The following is a 20,800-nucleotide window of genomic DNA, read 5'->3' as shown; positions in this document are numbered from 1 at the left end:
AAGTTCTGAAACCTGTAATTTATAAAACCTTAAACTTTCAAAAAATGAATAAACTTTGCATGGGCCATGCAAAAATTTTACTTTTTTTAATTTCTTGGTTTTTTGTCTGTCTGTTTAATGTAATTTAATAACTTAAGATGAACTAAAAGGAAATATGAGGTCATATGGAAGTATAAGGTCATGGGGAATGCCAAGGTCATAGAATTAAGTAGCTCTGACCAATTTTTATCTTTACATGGATTTTATTTGAAAAATCTTGAAAAAAAGAGGTCAATGTCATAGAGAAGGACATGGTCAGGAAATGAGTTTAAATTGCTTTCACTAATTTGCAGCAGTCTGTGAACTGGACAGTCTTATTTAAACTAAGGTAAAAGAAACAAAAAAAAAGGGGGGGGGGGATTGTGAAGTCAATGACCATGGGATAAGTCACGGTCAAATTAGGCATTTGTTTGAAGTTTTAAAGTATCTTGATCAGTTTCTTTGAAATTAATGGTATGCAGAATAAGGAATAGTGAAATCAATATCACCGGAAAGGTCAAGATGTTATGAAATAATTCACCTTGCTAACATAAATCTTTAAAGTTATGAGAAAAAAATATATCTCGGTTTCCTTTGAACCTCTGTATCTTAAAAGTTTACACTGAGAGGAGAACAGTTGAATGTAAATGTTTAGAATGTCTTTATTTAAAGTTATTTATTATTTCCTAGAATATATCAAGAAAAAACCCTGCAAAAATAATTGATAATATTTCGATTTAAAATTCCGGAATTCAATTATTTCATTTTGGTTTTAAATTTAGAATTTACGAAAATGGCAGAAATCTGACCACTCTGTGCGCACTACTGAGAGGATAAAATATTTGGAAAAAAATTGAACGCTAAGCTAGCATCAGTAAGAATTCAATAGTAAATATCTTTTTGAATATGTACTGTGAATACTTTAAGGCATTAATACCACTGAGAAGAGCAAAAACGAATCGTCTGCTACATAGCGGTCGTCCTGAACGACCTGTAAACAAATGGCGGCCAAAATATGACTCAAGCATCAAAAACTGTCCTTATACACTCATGCGTATTTCCCAGAGCATCACAAGTGCTTAGAAATATATATACTACATACTCGCTCTATTCTAATATTTGTGTTATTTTATTTACATGTATTTTAGCACAATGAACAGCTAGGACCAACAACTTGTCTAGATCAGATTCTGGTTATTGTGTAAGGTATGTGTGTGTGTGTGTATCTATACATCATATTCGTCGGATTCTAGCAAGTCTGTTTGAAAATTGATTCTTATATCCACCTTTTTCAATTTTGATACTTTTAATAAAAATAAGATTATGAAAAAATACGGGTAATAGGAAATTATACTTTACTCCACCCCCAAATGGTACTGATTTTTATTTATTTTTTAATCAGAAATCATTGTTAAAGATGTAATGAAGGAATATAAAGAAATTTATCAGACCAGATTCTTATGGAGCCAAATTTTGACCTGCATGCATATGAACCCCCAATATCCCTGTGGAGTATTGTGGAACAATATATCCCAGTCCATGAACATGAAGAGATAAAGGGAATGCTTGGGGAATCCCTAATTGACCAGAGCTTAGAACTTAGGGCTGAGGTAAGCAAAAGAGTCTTTGATTAATTTGATGGTTATTATTTAATGTTGATATGACTACATCTGTAGTCTTGAAAATCATGCAGGAATTAATCCACTCTATTTTGCCACATAGCAGCTATATGGGACATATTACTACAGTGTGAGGGCCTCTCCCAAGAAACAATTATAGATTATTCAAACTAGCTTTGTATACAATTGTGCCAAATCATGTCATGCTTATGTAAAAATTATTCCCTTTTAATAATTAGGATAGCATGTATACATACTTCAATCCTGACGTGTTATTTCATTTGGAGGACATAGTGTGCCTATTAAAGGTGAAGATGTACATGCTGCAACCTTTGAAGGTTACCTGAGTCACGCAGGTGACCTAATGCTTTGGATTCCTATCTGTTGTTGTGCATCATTCATTGTAATATTTTTGGCTATTTCACTTAATTAAATGGCTGAATCAGTTTTGGTCTGTGGGATCTATGGATGAAGTAATGCAAAAAATACTTCACATCTTTGAAAAAATTCTTAGTCATGAGTATCTAGCAGGCAAACCATGATTATACTGAGCAACTCAACGTCTACCAAAATTGTGATTCATGTCCAAGCAAACAATTCGCTTGTTGGCACTAAGCTTAGAATATGAGATTTGTGTCCCCGGGGCTCAGAACCCAGAGTGGGGCTAAGTTGATCATGTATTATGATCATTAAAAATCTTCTTACTCCTCAGGATATACCATATACAGGAAAAATTTCACCTAGTTTTATTGTCCCCTGCTTTCACGAAAGTGAGGGGACATTAAATCTCATTTGTCTGTCTGTCCCAAAAACTTTCACCTTGGTCATAACTTTCGAATGAGAAGACAGGGCTTTGATATTTCACATGTACATTACTTGTGACGGGACCTTTCCAAGTATACTACAGGTAACGCTTGATGGCTCGAACTTCGATCTCTCGAAGTTCTTGATCGCTCGAAGTGAGTCTCCTGTCCCAAATTTTCCCCCATATAACTAAGCAAATTTACTCTTTATTTCTCGAACTCTCAATCTCTCGAAACCCTTGATCCCTCAAAGTCAAAATACAGTCCCGCTATGCATATTCTATTGGAATTTACCCTCAATACCTCAAAGTGCCCATGTTTATGCAAGGGTTACATAATTAAGACTCAGGACTTGAGGAACGGGATGTTTATTCAGGTGACATTTATACTGCAAAGTGATAATTGATTGATAATTAATCATATTTTGCCTGTCTGCTCTTAAAATAATTAACATCAACTGTCTTACGATAAATTAGAGATGCAGTGAAAAGTAGAAATTGATCAGAAGAAGAGACACTAGCCTAATTTTGAGTCAGTGTCAAAGTTAAATGATTAATAAAAATGCAGAAACTATGCATAACAGCATCAATGTCAATATGACGACTATTTCAAAACAAAAACTTACAGAACTGCATTCGATGATCATGTTTGATATCAACAGGTCTGGTACAATCACTAGATTTAGCTACGTAGCTTAAATTACCTATATAGCTTTATTTACCTACCTGAAGTAGCTTTATTTAGCTACTAAATCAAACTTGTTTCTTAAATAAGCATTTTTCGAAGAAAGTGCAGAAAATTGCACTTTGATGCAGTGATAATTTAATTAAACTTATCTGAAAATAATTCATGAAAAAATCACTCTTGGAAATGTGTCCTTTTCTGCGCAATTGCAATCAAAGTTCTAAAAGTTTTGGGGCTATATACAACAGTTAATTTGTGACCTAACAGTTACTTCTTGAGTGAAATAACAAAGAAAAACAGTTTTGGTTAACATGAGCACAATGTGAAGTAATCATATTTACCCATGCCTCATCGCACACAAGGTGGTGTACAGTTACTCAAACAATGGAAATACATATTTTCCTTAAAAGTGTTCAAACACAGCAATGTTTAAAATATCTCTGCTTTAGATTGTTTTTTAAATAATACCTAGAATAAATATTAATAGACATTTACTTGCGATTTTTTTGTCTTTTTATAATAAAAAGCAAAATTGTGAAAAGTTGCCTTGAAATAGCTAAATAAAGCTACCTGAGGTAGGTAAATAAAGCTACGGTAGGTAATTTTAGCTACGTAGCTAAATGTACTGTTTGTTCTGGACTTGATCAATATGTACAAATAGTCGATGCTACATACAATGCTATAAAATGTCGTTTTCACGTAACGAAGGCGTAGTATAATGTTCCTATTACATAAATTAAATAAATACACATAAAAATTGACGATATACATTTTTTTACTTTATTCAGTTTAAAAAATATTCACCTACAAAACAAAGAAGTATCGTTGTTTTGTAAAAACCATGTGTAAAAGGTTAGCACTGCATGGAAATGAATGAAAATCATTACATCTGGTAAGACTAATTTTAAAACCCGTCAACCAACCTGGAAAATTCCGAACTCTTGAAAACTCGAACTCTTGATCTCTCGAAGTTTATCCTCGGTCTCGCAGACTTCGAGGTATCGAGAGTTACCTGTATAATTTTTGACCCCATGATCTTGATCTTGAAGTTTGATCTAATTTTCATAAAATTTAACATTACATAAACCCTGGTGACCATCATAACTTTTGAATGAGAAGAAATAGTGCTTTCATACTTCACATATATACATTATCTGTGATAAGACCTTTCCAAATATACTTTGATTTTTTTACCCCGTGACCTTGATATTTGACTTAATTTTCAAAATTTTAACATTGGTGATAACTTTTGAAGGAGAAAAGATGGGGCATTAATATTACTTTGACCTTGAAGTTTGACCTTAAAAAATTCATCATTGCTGATAAGTTTGAATGAGAGAAGATTATCTTTTATATTTGACGTGTGCATTATCTGTTTCCAGACTTTTCTGAATTTACTCTGGTTTTTGACCTTGTGACCTTGATGTTGAAGTTTATATGGGTAAAATATGATGTAAATAATTCGCAAGGAAAGGCAGTTTGCGGCTGTACGTATGTAGGGCACGTGGTGGCTGTGTTTTCAATTAATCCACTTAAATAGGAAAACTAATTTCTCGGAATATTGTGCTTTAAAATTATGTGTGCAGTGCGCAAGATATGGCGAAAATGCAAAAACCTTAATTAAACGTTCTTAGCAATGGACAGGAATAGCGTTGATGAAATGTTAAGCAAACAGTGCAATACTTGTATTAGGAAACTAGGAAGAAATAGTTTATGTAAAGATGTGCGCTTGTTGCCAATTTGACTGCTAAGCAACTTAATGAGGACTACATAAAAACAGAATGATTATCAAACAATGTTGTATACCTTCATGAAGATATATTAATACTTGAGATTATTATACTGTATTTTCTTTCTTGGGCTGTTGAATTATTTATCATGGAAATAGCAGAAAAATTAAGGGCAATTATTTTCAGTATTCCTTTTCAACAAACACAACACTGCTGTGGATATTTTTTTCCTCTAAACACGTTTTGCGTTGTAGTTAAAATCATATATAAACAAGTAAAGAATGGTGTACAGCATCAAACATCCGTGAAAAAAATACTGAAGCATTTTAAGAGGGCTGGGTGATTGTGGCCATTTTCAGGCTATATTGATCTCCTTTAGAAGAAGAGCTCCATATAAAAATAAACAAAAATGATCAAATTTTAAAACTAAAATGTATGAAATTTTTGTTTGCCAAATGATAGTTGACAGCTTTAGATATCATATCTAAAAAAATTAAGTTATATCTGATGGTTAATTTGTTGACCCCCCAGCCTCCTTAAAGTATTTCAACAATAGTCCAAAATACTTTTGGGGGTTAAATGACATATTTTTAATCTGAAGAAGAAAAGTATAAAAATTTTTATTTTAAAAAAAGTAATATTTACAAATCAGATATACATATTGTGAGATCAACAGAAAAGACAAATTTTTGGTTGCAAATACATTATAAATTATGTATATGAAAATCAGAGATAAAAGGATAACACTGAATGTTTTATCATCAAGCGATGAAGACAAATATAATATCTTTATACTCAAAATGTATATTTACCTACTATCTCTGACAAAAGGACGTTATCTCTACGGGTGCTCATTTCATTGACATAGAGTTTTGTCACATGACGTTACAAACATGATGCTGATATGCTGCACAGAGCGATGAATGTGAAGTGTTAAAAATGTATAATACACAGCTGTAACATATTCACTGTCAAGATATTGCTTAAATTCCAATACAGCAGGCAATTTAAATTCAAAATAATTCTGATGAATTTCAAATTGCAATACGCTTAGTGCTTCCCAGTACTTTCAGTACTGTGTTTTTTGTTTTTTTGCGTTTCAAATATTTACTTAATTATAGTTTGTACTGAAGTTCAACTACAAAATGATTATGCTGGACAGGTTTGATTCACAGGGAATCACTCGCCATATTGGTGTTGGGTGATTTCAGATGGTGCTAATAAAAATCATCTGTTGCAGGATATTATGATTTTCAATTCCGTGTTAATTAATGCTTAATATATTCAACAGAGGGGATTCTTTTATTTATTGAAACCTAGTATTCAGAACATTTTCCAGTATTAAGAAAAATAGGAATTAAACAACATGACCTAGCTGCAATTATGTGTATATTTTTCATTTACAGTACATGCAACCAGTGTTAGTCAATTTGTATCAGAGAAAATATTTCTTGGAATGCAGATGTGCATGTGTTATATGCATCGGATATTTGAAATTGAAGCTAAAAATTTACTCCAAACTACCATCTTAAATGATAGAGTAACTACCCAGATACATGCAGTTCAACCCTCTAAATTTATTTCTAAAAGTAAGAATCTCTCTTAGCACACCTTCAAAGTGTTTGGTCTATGTAGAAAAGAAAACATCATGATAATGTTGGCTTAACACAGATTTTTTATTGCTCTGATTGAGATTGATAACATAGCATCCTTCATATTCATTTATACAGTTAATTTTGTTATATTTGTGTGTTAAGATTGAGTTTATTTTGATTTATCATGTTTATGACAAAAAGACAAATGTTATTTTTGATATGGTAACAAGTGTTAAGATTGGTTATTATAATTGTTATAGATTATCCCTATTAATTCAAGCTACTGGTACTTATATAGTTGCATGTGACAGGTATCATGATTCTCATTTTAACTAGTAGCTCATTTCAGGTTTATAATACATTTTACTTTAAACTCAAGATTTTAGTATCTTGTTTTTTTTAAATGAAATTAATCCATAGGATCATCCTTACAGAAAAGGGTTCTTTTGGCAAGATCTACATTCTTTAGTTTACTAAGGTTTACATTAATAAGGAGCTGCATTGCATTGTTTATTGAAATTGCTTTCTCACTGAATTTATTAAGTGAAAGAAATCTCTGTTCATATATACTGTAATTTTTTATAAGTATATGCTGAAAACACTTATTGTAACATTTATATAACAATTTTTCCATCAGATATGAACTTTTCAAACTTGAAGTTTATAAATGTTAAAGGGAAGCAATATCCTTTTCCCACAAGTTTATTACTGGTATAAATTTTACTGAAAAAGCACTTTTGTGGTGTTGGTCATCATAATATATTGTTTCATTGTATGGCTAAATGTATTTAAAGGTAAAATAGGAAGAATATATAATCACAATGTATACTTCAGTGTTTCACATATGAACTGTAAAATTGTAGATTGAGACCCTTCTGGACATCTGGAGGGACTATCGTGATGAGACCAATGATAATTGTAAAGAGAAACTTCCTGAGCCACCAGGGCTAAGAGACAGACTTGTACAGGAGATCCAGTTCTTCATAGAGAATGTCAAAGAAAAATCCAGGTTACAAGGACTGTAAGTATTTTGTCATCAAATATTTATGAATTCAAATGTATTGAGAAAGATCAAAGTTATACATATTGCCATACATAAGGTTAAAAAACGTTGGTATTCCATGCAGAAATTGATATTGGTAAGTGATCGTTCTATGAATATTTCACAGCATACAGTTCTAAATGTTTTTTAATGGAAGAACTATTCTTATATTTGATATTGAATAGTGTTGCAAATGCATGAAGTCATTTAAAGGGACAAAACTCTTGCAAACTGCAGAACTTTCATTGTAGAAATCCTGAGAGGATCCTAGCCACAGGACACAATAAAGCTGTACTTGATTATACCATGGAAGTCAGCAGTATGTTAAAAAATAGATTTTTTTGTGAAAATAATTTATCTCCATAAATCACTGTTCATTATCCATACATTTTCCTTTTTTTTTTACAAGTACATGTACAAGGTTAACTTGATAGCACTTACCTGTATGTATAATGTATCTGTTTGCTTCCATCAGGACCTGGTACAGCCCGAGGATCCAGGCCCTCTACTGCCATGTCAAGAGATGGCCAGGACACACCTATGATGTGTACCCCTACTGGAAGTGATAGGTAAATTCTCAAATGACTCAGGGTAAACAAGGAAATAAAAGCTTCAGAAACACCTGTAACATAAGATTGATTGGACTCACATGTAAGATTTAAACAAACATTATTTATCATTTTCACAGAAAAAGAAGAGTTATTTCCTGGTAAAAGTTTTTGAATTTTTAATTGAAAATTGACATTTTTAATTCTTCTAACAGAGCATCTGCTGCTTCCACTCTTAGTGAAGAAATTGAGTCCATGACAGATAAGCTGAATTACCTCAAATTTGATGAAGTCGTCCAACATCTAAAGTACAGTACACATTGCAATTATTATTATTTCATAAAAGTAAGAGTGTTCCAGTTAATATTGTCAGTAACAGTAATAATTAGGATGTGATAAAAGCTACAGTGTCATCACCTTGAGAGGCATTTATTTATCTTGAAGTTATCATATTATTGAAATGAAGGTAATTTTTTTAAAATCTTGTTTTTATCTTAAAATTACAGGAAAACATGGTTACATGCCTGTAATGAATTCACATTTATAGCAAGTTGACCCCCCCCCCCCCCTTATTGTTTTAAAACATTATGAATTTACTGGATTTAACAAAATATGTTTATAAGGACTCAAAATTTGTCCCTAGCTCTTTGCTATAATCCTAATTTAAAAGAATTTCAAAGATCAATCTCAACATCTTAAATTGTTACAATCTTAGCATTTAAACTTGTAGTATTTAAATATTGGGTGTCTGTTGGTCATTCTGATCAATCAGATTTATGTTTTTCTGAAGAAACTTTTGACATACAATATGATTCCTAAATATCAAACCCCTAATTCTTACAGTCCTAGAAGATATTTTAAAAAAATGTTTCAATAAATTGCAAAAATACAAATGGTGCCCAAATACAAAGTTTCAAAATGTTGAGGTGTTCAGTCTGTAGTATGTATTAATACCAGGTATGTCTTTTAGGGGATATTTAGAAGATGAAATCAACACCCTTTTAAAGGATATTCAGTTCCTGTATGAGTGTTTGGATGAGGAAGCAACATATAGAGCTGAAACACAGGGAACATTCTCAAGGGAGCCAACTATAGCAGGTTCATATACATTTGTAATAGGGTTATCTCCCTAAAAGCATTTTGTCTCAGAGATTCTAAATTCTCTTATGTAAAGCAATTGTTTAATCTACTACAGAGTTGCAGACAGAAAGATCAAAAATGGAAAAAGAGATGCTGTCCAGAAATGTTGTTCCACAACCACCTGTTATGAAACCCTCTCCAGTTAATTCTTTCAAGTGAGTTTATTTTGAGACAAGCAAAATCAGAATTGTATTTATACACTAGGTACACAGACTTTAACTTAAAAAAAAATGTTCCACAATGATTTCAGGAAACTTCCTCCTCCACAACTGTCTTCCTTAAAGATGAAGAACCCAAGTCCTAAGTCAGGATCTAGTCCCACAGGAAGGGCAAATAGCCCAACTGGCACACAGACAGACAATGCTTTTCAGACTGTTACCTCTAAAATTAGACCAGTTAAAGTGTCACATGACTTATCTGTCAAAATAACAGACAAACTTGGTGGCCCACATGGAGATGTCAGTAAACAAGGATTAGTGGGAATGGTCAAAGTGAACACACCCTCATCTTCTAGTGTGGTGACTGCATCTCCACATGTGGTGGCTCCTCCAAGCTCTGCTAAATCTGTCCGACCTTCCTCAGCAGACAGATTCAGGAGAATGGTTCAGAACTGTAGAGATTCATCCTAGTCATTTGGACATTTAATTTCCTTAGTTTTAATTTTTCCAAGTGCTCACAGACACTCACAGTGCATTTTTATCAGAGTAAAAATTTTCATTTGTAGCAGTTTTATGCTATACATGTACTTGTGTTTGATATTTGTGAGTGTTAGAATATCTGTCATTATTACCACATTCATTCTGCACTACAGTTCACTCTGATGGAAAAAAAAGTCACATTGTGCCTATTTATTACATTGTTATATATATTCTATGAGAGAGCTGAATTATTTGTTTTATATCACTATTGTATTAAATGAATTTGAATAATGATACAATTTTCCAACATTCTTCAAGCTGTAAAACTTCAGTAAATATACTGTGTATGATCTTATTTTAACTTATTCAAAAGTTAGTGCAATCAAAGTTCAGTGTCTACCATGTAGGGGATTAATTGCACACATTGTAATTTCCATGTTTTTCTCTCCTATGACACAACCTGGGTTTGATGAATTCAAACATTGGTTGTTCAAGCAATTATGAGAACTATCACCATCAATAAAATTGGAAGATATCTACACTTTACGTTTACATTGACCAGGTACTAGTATTTATATACCATTAAAGTTAACTGGTTCTGCTTGCATTATTACATCATTAAGCAAAAAACAGCATTAAATAGTGCACTTAAGATAATGCAGTGTCCATCAGCTAGATGTATTCACTATTTAAGGAGGTTCAATCCTGAGCTTTTGAGCAGAATTTTGTCTGGACCTTTATTTCTTAAATTCTGCATCAGAAATTAAACATTTTGCTGTTTCTTAAATTCTGCATCAGAAATTAAACGTTTTGCTGTTTCTTAAATTCTGCATCAGAAATTAAACGTTTTGCTGTCTGATGAATCAAATTATTTTAAATGATGTCAATGTAAGCAAATATGCATGTTTAAGTGGCTGATGTTATAAATGTTTACGGAAGGTTTATCAGGACCGATAACTGTATTGGCTTGTGTTTTGATTACTTAAAGAAATAGACAGTACGTGTCACTGATTAACTATAAGAACAGCTCTGTCGATTTAAATCCAAGAAAGACATTGAAATTAAAATAGTTAAATAAGTATAACTTTCATTTTTGAAGTGACAGAGTAAAGTGTATCTCTTAATGGTGATGGAGGCAAATATTTGAGGGGAAAAAACACATCCTTATATTGAAAACTTGATTACTGTTTCTTGAATTCATGGACTAAGTAACACCATGAATATAGTGAATATTTACATTGGGTTATTTTCACACTATAGTTTTTCTAGGTATTATATCTATGGAAAACTACATTTTAGACAGTGTTATATTCATGAATTAGCCAAGAAATATTGTGCACACCAAATTAGGAATCTTGCTTATATCTTTACACATCGTACAGTAATCCAGTCCTTAATAGCAAAACTCAAAGTAGAAAGATGAAGATTTCTTGGATGACCTTTTAAAAATGTAATGTTCCTTTTTAATGCTAAGTACACGTACTACCAAAAAGTAATTGGTTGTTTAGCTCATTTAGTAATGAGGGATACTTGTTAAAATTTCATGGGTTTTTTTTCTGAATACAGCCTTGTATCAAAGAGGCTTCCCGCAACGGCGGGGAGCTGGACTCCCGACCTCCATCGTCGGTCCGCCGGCGGTGGAGGGGTGGCACGCTTTAACGTGTGCACCTAAGGGACTTTGTCTAATACTCGACCAGGGGCGTCGGCAAGTATTTGACATTGGGGAGGCGAGCTGGATCGAAAAAGGGGGGGGGGGTCCTAACCAACTTTTTGTGACATAAACTTTTTTTTTGTTTGTTTGTTTTTGTTTTTTGTTTTTTTTTTTGTTTTTTGTTTTTTTGCTTGTCGGATAATTTTGGGAGGTCCCCCTCCACCACTTTTGAAACCGTTGCTACGGGTCTGAGACAAGCCCCTATGATCGCGATCGTCATGGGGCTTCATTTATCTTCATCTCAGTAGAAGTAGGACAATTTGACTAATTCAATTAAATATTATTAGGTTATAACCTCTAATTGAAAAGTTGAAATATTTTTGAAACATAAAGTGTGTTTCAAAATCAAACAAAAAACAAAGGTCGTGAAGAAAAAAAAAGTAACAGCACATCATAATATTATCTGTCAGATAATAGTAACAATACATGCAATTATCGCCAAAGAACGTGAAATGCTACTGAATATTTAACTTCCTGATTAGCGAATCTTCGTATCTTTATTTATTTGTTGATAACTGTTATCAACAAAATATTGCTTCATAACATGAGGAGGTGCGTAAAGCCATTGTGTGTAATGTGTTAATTATTTAAACGAAGGTTCGTTACAAACATGGTCAGAAAAGCATCAATGAAATAACGTTTTGGAGGATGACTGCACTGTATCCTGTTACCGCGTGGACTAAAAATAAGATTCATCAATTATGACTGAGAATCAGGTGCAGTATGTTTTCCCTTTTTTCACTATCCCTTATTTAACCCTCCTATTATGTACAGAAATTATCATTAATTTTGCGGACATACAACTCCACCAAGTGATAGACAGTTTTTAGACACTATAACTGTTTTTCTAGGGTGAGCACCAAGCCCTACTTGCGGAATGTGACGTCACTTCCCCACCTCTGCCTTTTTGGAGAAAGTTGTGCTATGCAGTCGGAGGACCACCTTATCAAATTACAAACACAGTCATCAATTTTTTCCTGAACATTTTTCTACTAGAAGTAGCTGAGGTACATACCAATGCGTGCGTGGTAGGGTGGGGGTGGGGGTGGGGGGGTCAGGCTTTGATCTTTCCTTTTGTCAACGTCTTATATACAAGCTGCAATAACGAATATCTCTTATTGGTAAATACAGAATGCAAACAAGCTCCCACGATTTGAAATGTAATCCATGCTAAGTATATTAAACTATTTTTATTTTTTAGAGGACAGGTTGACTAATTTTGTTTTTGAATCGATGTATTTGTAATTATTTGTATCTAATAGAGGTACTTTAATCATCTTTACCTAACTTCATGAACGAAAAACTAGATTGCGGAGAAATGTTTGGGCAGACTATTTCGACAGCGTGAGTAGTGGAGAAAATACGGAGTCTGCGTGACGCAGTGGTTAGAGCGTTTGCTCTAGAGTCGCGGAGTAAGGAGTTTTAAATCCTTACGTCGCGGGTTCGAATCCACTGCGGGACGTAGAGACCGGTTCTTCAGATGAGACCGTATAAACGCGAGGTCCCGTGTCGCAGTAGGTTCTGGTACGAAAAACTTCCCTCACTGCTTGATAGCCCTGAGTGCCAAATATAGGTCTAAATTTGTAACCCACACCGACAAGTGGTGACGTCTCCATATGAGTAAAAATTTCTCGAGAGGGACGTTAATCAACAAACAAACAAAATAAAACAAAAACAGAGTTAGCTCTGTGACGCACGGGGTAGCCACGAAACAATCAACGGCAATGCATTACTGAGGTTGCTAGCAATACGATCTTGAAACAAATTTAAAAAAAAAAACTGCAGTCGATCGTATCTGTAGTATTTGCACCCTCTAATCTCCAGTTGAAAGTATTTGCGAAACTCTCATAGAATTTGATTTTTTTTAGATCTCTTTCAGTTTGCATATATATTTCTGTGCTTCCTAAGGAATGCTTTTGAGATTTTAAAATTAATTTAAAAAAAATCTCAAATAGCCATTTAAATGAAAAGTAAATTCCATACAAAATTATACTGCTACAGTCCATTTAATATTGGGCCTATTCATTCAAGCCTCAAGTACCCTCGGTACTTTGATTGAGCATACCTTGATTTGCTGTCTAAACGCATACAACTTTCAGTGATAAAACGTGTGTATAAAGACCGCTTATTTTTATGAATGCAATATTTTCTATATTTGACCCCCCCCCCCAAGTTGCTTCTTCAGAAAATGGGCATAGATGTTTTCTGGAAATATGCTCAGTCTTTTTCCCCCAGAAGTGTTTTAAGCCTTGTTACACTTGAAGTCTTCAGAGTACCTTATAATTCCAGAGGAAGGGAAAAGTTCACCTTCTGTTATGTCCCTTTCTTTGATGCTGAAAAAATCAGAGATTTCGTTTCAAATCAACTCTAGGAATTGTCAAGGTCGGTGACCTTTTTTGTGCGTCCCTCCAAGACCATATAACCGAGGAATTTATGAAAAATATACATGTACATGATTTTTGGAACGAATGCAATCCCTATAGCCATTTTGCACCGTGTAAGTACCCATCGTTGATAGTTTCAACTAGATACATGTATTACGAAAGAAGTTGGTAGACGTATATATATTGAACAACTCTAACAAGGAAATTTTCGATTTGTATTTTTATACTCAATTCAAATATTCAAATATAGTATCTGAAAAAAATATATCCATACTCAATTCAACTGTGGTACTAACTATTATTTGCGTCATCTTTTATTCGCGAATCGTCAGTTTGAAATCAATTAATTTTCGCGACTGAGGAAACATTCTCTACAAATACTAATCAAAATAAGCCCAGTAATTGGTTCGCGGCGATTAATATTCGCGAGTTAAAAAGTTGGTCGCTAAACTCGCGAATATTTCTTGCACGCGAATAAAAGTTGATTTACAGTATCTAAGAAAATTCCTGCCACAATCGAACATCAAAATTTGCCATTATTAATTTTTCTTGAACCAGCTTCAGCCTTCTTATGTAGCCATCATCGTGTTTGGAGGCAAAGTATGGGATGCAATCACAGATCCACTCTGTGGTTATTTTGTCAACAAAACACGAACCAGATTTGGACAGTTTAAGCCATGGTATGACAATCTTGAACGATTTTCATATGAATTGCAAAGGCACAGAACATGATCCAAATTTAACTACAATGAACATTTTTCGTATTTTAACTGCTTAACAGGATACTGCTATCGACACCCTTGGCCTGCACTGCGTATTTTTTCCTTTGGTACGTTCCTGATTTCACAGATGAGGAAAAAGTCGCTTGGTACTTCGTCTTCTACTGCTTATTTCAAGGTCTCCTATCGGTGAGGAAACCCCAAGTTGAACGATTTATATTTATTTTTTATTTTTAATTTAGAATGACAAATCTTCCACTGAATGTACATGAAGTATTGTTACAGGGAATACACGTACCTTACACCTCCCTGACGATGTACATCAGTAAGAACCAACGAGACAGGGATTCAGCAACGGCCTACCGTGAGACTTTTTTCTTTATTACAATTAGGACCACAATTTACATAGTATAAAACTGTTTTAACTTACTATTATTAGGGACAAATTTTATTAGCAATTCCTTATATTGAAAAATCATCCTAGGCTATTATTATGATGGATTGTATTATGCAATAAAAATTATTATTAATTTTTGGGACTGAGGAAACCTCATAGATATTAGTACACAGAATAATTACATGGTTCGCGGCGAGAAATATTTGTGAGCAGAGGAAAGTCCCCAAAGTCGAGGATATTTCTCGCACATGAATACAAGCTGGTTTACAATATCACTGTTATACTTATGAAATTTTAGCAAAAGCTGACTACACAAAGAAAAGATGATTATGCGTATCCTTGCAATATTCTTTGAATTTTGTTTTTTGAACATGCATTGACTTAGTAATCGAATGACTTGGGTTGTAGGAATGGTGTTTGAAGCACTAGGGGTGCTAATGGCTGCTACAGTGCAGGGTGTTTTTGTCAACTCCACCAGAGTCGCTGGCGACTGTACGGAAGATGGAGACGAATCATCAACAGCGTCTCCGGATGAACTGAAAGATGAGGTAATTTGTAGAGTTCAATATTTGGAGGTAAGAAACATTGCTCTTTGGGGTATATTGGGGTGTCCCTTTCACATCATACTAGCTAAATGCAATCCATGTGGTTGCGTAATCCTATGCCAGCATCACGAGTGTCCTTTGGGGGGTTAACTAAACAGCCAGGTCTTTGTTCATGTCATATGTGCACAATGTAATGCCGAAGACTGATATTGAAAAAAAAAATGAGAAAAATGTAAAATAAAATGAATTCATTAACAATTTTATCATTGATATAAAAGTATTTCCTAAATTCTTTTAATTCCAAGGGAAGGACTGATGAATTATAGGATATTGATGAAGATATACATGTTATAAAATACATATTTACTCCAAAGGGGCATTAGAAATTCAATCAAGGTGTGATGATGGATGTTCTCCAAGACGAACAAAGTTTATAATCGTGTTGAAGTCAAGGTTTTTCCATGACATTTTACAGAAATGGTCCTATATTGAGGGATCTATTGTCGTCATCAGCGTCTATGTCCTCTGTGCTGTCGTCTGTGTGCTGGGGACGAAAGAATGCGATGGTATAAAATATCCCAGCAGCATGAATTTAAATCAGAATATATTGATCAAATTTCAAAGGCTATATTTGTAGTGTTAAAGTTTGATTGGGGGAGATAGATAGTGTTAAATCCATAAATTATCCCGACATTATCATATTAACATTACTAAGTACTTTTCCGGTTCATCTCTCTAAAATATCTAAATTGTCACCCCCTAGTTATATATAAATCTATGATTAATGTGCTATCGGTAGTCGATTTTTGTATTTTTTTTTAATTTAAGATGTTATCGATGGAAGACATGGCAGTTTTCTGTCGGGAATCCGTGATGTTCTGACCTTCAAGCCTTATGTCCAACTGTCAGCCTGCTTCCTCTTCCTATCCCTAGCGATAGCCGTATGTTTAACTGATGATGTTTTTCCCCCATCAAACAAAGAATAATAATCATTAAAAACAGGTTCAGAATCCAAATTGCATTAAAGGACAAGGTATGGTAACGGCCAAATTTGGCTCATTATTTTACATAAAAATCGGAACACAGCTAAAATTGTAAAAGTTTGCAATTAAGAACTTTAATTGTTGGTTGTTTTAAAACCAGTACTAATTCTGATTCGACGCCTAGACGGAGATAATAAGAGAGTTACAACGTATAATATTGTCCGTATTTCCTCCGATTTGGTGGAATTTCGTCAAAGATGAGATAATTTTCGCGTCGGAAAACACAGAGCACAAGCTTGCCTATCTGAGATTTTATAAAAGATGCTTCCAATACAAAATGAAATATATAAAATTGGTTGATATGCAAGTTTGTGTTTTGTGAGAAAATAAATATGCTTTAAAAAATAAATATGCTTTAAAATTGATAAAAATTTGAATAAAAATGAGAAATATCGGAAATTGGCATACTTTGTGACCTTCCTGTGACCTCTGTGAATCCTATCACTAAGAATCAATATTCATTTTTTAACAGGAATGACTATAGGTTTCTAATGATGAATTATCACATCATCCTTAGAGACACCGAAAAACAAGGGCAAAAAAAGGGCCTTAGCCTATCTTGTCCTTTGTCTAGGATAGTCTGGCTGATGAGAAGTAATGCACTTCCCCGAGATTCGGTTGCAATTTCGCTGTGCTTTTATAGATTACATGTATATTAAGTGCATTTTCATAAAGTGCAGACTTGTCGTAGTTACCGGTAGCTGCAGTACTTTAGCAGATAACTCAGACAGTCTCTGACTGGTATGTTGGTTCGAATTATCTATTCCAGAGAACTACAATACTGCAGCTAGATTATCGAGTGGTAAATTGTTCACTTTTGCAAATTCGCTAAACAGAATAATAAATAATAATACATTTGTAAATCAGTTAATGCTCTGTCGATTTTTTACCTCTTTAAAGAAAATAAAACATTTTTTCTTTACGTTGAACATAAATTGCATGAGGGAGAATTTTTACAACTCATCTCGATTATGAAGGGTTTTCAAAAGCAGGGTGTAACGATTTCTTTTGTAGATTGTCCAGGGAAACTTAGCTCTTTATTGTACACATAGCCTGGATCTCGGAGACGATTTTTCCATATTTATTATCATTTTACTGGTGAGTTGCAAAATACAAATCGTGTGACAACCAAGAAAATAAAAAAAAGAATACGAACTGCAATATTTGTGCATACCATGCGATCAGTAGACTTGAACTTTCACGACTGACATTGGTAAAATACCAGGCTTCTTTTTGCATCTTAAATCTGGTTAACCTCAGAATATTTTGCACTCAATTTGAAGTGGATGCACATAAATTACAGCTTTAAGAACCCAAAGTGCTTAATTAAGATGTTCTTGTGCATTAGGTGTCTTCGATATTGTCCATGCCGATTTGGCAACTTATTCTGAAGAAAATTGGTAAAAAGTCGGCATTTGCAGCAGGAATGATAGTAAGTTATTGTTTAAAAAATGAAAGAGCTAATAAAATACACACTTGCAAAACATAAATATAAGCTGTAAGTTCCTTTTTTACAGCTCTTTATTCCAATACTTATATCCCAGCTCTACATTGATGACAACATCTACGTGTATATACCAATTCTAGTTTTGGCGGGCTTTAGTATAGCTGTCGCTCTTCTGTGCCCTTGGTAAGATACATATATATATTTCCCAACCCAGTGAGCAATATGATGGTATTGGGGAAAATGTAGAATTCTGAAAATCATTCAGTATAAAATAAAACCCATAGTACTAAATATATATTTACAAATATAGCCCTTTCATGAGGTCGAACCATAGATATATCGACTTGTCAGAAAAGAATATCGACCCAGCATGAAGTACGAGGTCGATATGCTTTTTTGTCAAGTCGATATATCTATGGATGAAGTGCGAGGTCGATATGCGTTTCTGCCAAGTCGATATATCTATGGATTGACCGAATGAAAGGGCTACATTTGTTATATTATTTTCTACAAAGCTATATTTGTTAAAATATTTTTTTTTAAAAGGAAGATTGTTGAAATGTAAAGAAAAAAAAATCTATTATTAGAAAGTACCGTCAATCCGAGTATTCGCTAATTAAAATCATTAACTGCATGGGAAATGATCTTGAATGGTAGCGAATCACGTTCATTTTTACACGTAACAAAACTTCCCTGATCTATTATTAGAAAGTTCAGATTTACCCGAGTTTTTAATAGACCCGGTCTATCCGCATTTCTATACTTTGGTATCAAACTTCAGTTTTTACCATACTTTGATATCAAACGAACCAATGATAAAATTCATTCATACAATATTACTATAGATACATTAAACCATCTGAAAATCTATATCTCATTGCTTCTGTAGGTCTATGCTTCCAGATGTGTTAGACGAATTCATGCTTGCTACGGGAGAAAGAAAAGACGCCATTTTCTATTCTTTCTACGTTTTCTTCAACAAACTGGCGGCAGGCTTGGGACTGGGGCTATCACAGATGGCACTACAGTTAGTGTTTTGTATGGATGGAATTGGGGCTATCGCAGATGGCTATATAGTTATGATCTTTTGTCTTTCTAGCTATTTCTCTGTCAAGATTTTTGTGGTGTTGCATTATATTCTTGCATTCTCGCTTCAGGAACCATACACTTTAGTGCACATTGCAATGTAATCTGAGTTTAGAAGGGTGTTTTACATTTTGAATCCTATTACATACATGTGCAGATTTCATTCATATCATTCTGTGTGAACACCAACTTAAACAGTTAAAAATTTTGTTATAAATCGCCAGATTTTTCATAATTTCCATTTTTTATAACCCCATTCTACATATATACCAAATGTTATAGTACAATACTGAGCAACTTTTTGCTCGATTAGCGATTTACAATGTACAAATGTACATGATTGTTAGAGTTGTGACTTTTCAGACTAGGTGGTTACAAGAGTGGGGACTGTAAACAGCCTGAGGACGTGGACCTCGCCCTCCGCCTCCTGGTGGTGCCTGGACCCGTCGTCTTTGTCCTCATTGCCCTCCTCTTTTTGTGGTCCTACCCAATAAACGAGAGGAGACGAGCCTATAACAAGGAGCGGCTGATAAAAATGAGGCAAGTGTCCCGGGTACACGGCTAAAATACATGTGTATCAGTAATCATGAAGTATAGGTACAGGGCCAGCAACTCAGAATTGAGTTTCTAACTTTTACAAGGAAATTTAAACTTTTTTTTATATTTCAATACACTTTACTGCATTAGTTTAGGTTTGATTACATAATTTATGCATGCACTGTAATTTGTATAATGGACCTCAAGTTGTAACAAAGGTTGACTGAATAGTTTAAATGAGTGTATACAAGTACGGTGCCGATCTGAATACCCGTAGATTTGGTTTGGGTGTAGAAATCTCGACAAACTTAGAGACAAACCTATAGGATTAAAAAAAAATCATCCTCTCACGTTGATAATTAACGTTGATGCTTTTTTCAGTTGGAGAGGAATAAATAAATCAGCTTTATACTTTATTTGCAGGGAAGAAAATGAAAAAAAGCAACCCTCTCCCCAATCTCCCCTCCCGCCAGACGAGTACACCATAGATCGAAGTCTGAGTTACGAAAGCGTGATTGTTACAAGTACAGAAATCTAAGAACGCCATCTGACGCCTCCACAAAGATGCGTTAACCATGATATTGGGAAAAGATAATAAAATTTAGATAAAAACTATAGTTATTAAGGATTTCTTCTTTCATCCTCGAACATCTCTCTTTATTTTCGTCATTTTCATATTCATTAGTATCATTTTGGTATGTAGTTCTCATTTGAACTGAGTAGGTGTATTTCATATCAACGATAAAAAGATGTCAGTAAAAGTACTGAGGTAATTTATTATTCATAACAAAGAGAGTATGTAGATATGTGACAACGAAATATAGTTCCTTACTCGACTTATTGCGTCAATGGATATTGATATACATGTATATGTACAATGGATATTGTTTACCTGTGCACAACATGTAAACCATGTAGTTATTCTACTGTTTCATGATTATTGGCAGATTTTATTTGTAATGAAGTTGACGGCATCTTTGTTGGTATATATGTAATTTGTCATTTCGTTGTTTCTTGTGTACTGTCTACAGTTTTTAATTCTTGTAATACCAACACTTCAAATTGTAAAACAAAATATAGCATATATGTTGAAAAATTCAAGGCCATCTCTTCT

General features: G+C 33.8%; 1 protein-coding gene across 1 annotated transcript; it reads left to right on the top strand.

Moving 5' to 3' along the window:
• Positions 1-809: 809 nt before the first annotated feature.
• Positions 810-20,312, top strand: LOC133184352 (sodium-dependent lysophosphatidylcholine symporter 1-like). The gene is made up of 23 exons (XM_061319398.1): positions 810-892; positions 1,167-1,224; positions 1,421-1,628; positions 7,313-7,470; positions 7,743-7,810; positions 7,967-8,060; positions 8,255-8,347; positions 9,010-9,137; positions 9,235-9,334; positions 9,430-9,781; positions 12,380-12,535; positions 14,471-14,592; positions 14,694-14,820; positions 14,917-14,995; positions 15,437-15,576; positions 16,049-16,139; positions 16,402-16,514; positions 17,631-17,714; positions 17,965-18,048; positions 18,134-18,246; positions 18,953-19,090; positions 19,513-19,689; positions 20,110-20,312. Exons 3-23 carry the CDS (start codon positions 1,479-1,481, stop codon positions 20,222-20,224), a joined length of 2,682 nt encoding a protein of 893 aa, XP_061175382.1. The 5' UTR covers positions 810-892; positions 1,167-1,224; positions 1,421-1,478; the 3' UTR covers positions 20,225-20,312.
• Positions 20,313-20,800: the final 488 nt, after the last annotated feature.

The sequence above is a fragment of the Saccostrea echinata genome, unplaced genomic scaffold, assembly GCF_033153115.1.
Source record: "Saccostrea echinata isolate AGI-Se365-2 ecotype Australia unplaced genomic scaffold, CSIRO_AGI_Sech_v1 ptg000010l, whole genome shotgun sequence".
Lineage (NCBI taxonomy): Eukaryota > Metazoa > Mollusca > Bivalvia > Ostreida > Ostreidae > Saccostrea > Saccostrea echinata.
The sequence above is the reverse complement of the archived record's forward strand: the minus strand, read 5'-3'. Positions and strand labels throughout refer to the sequence as shown.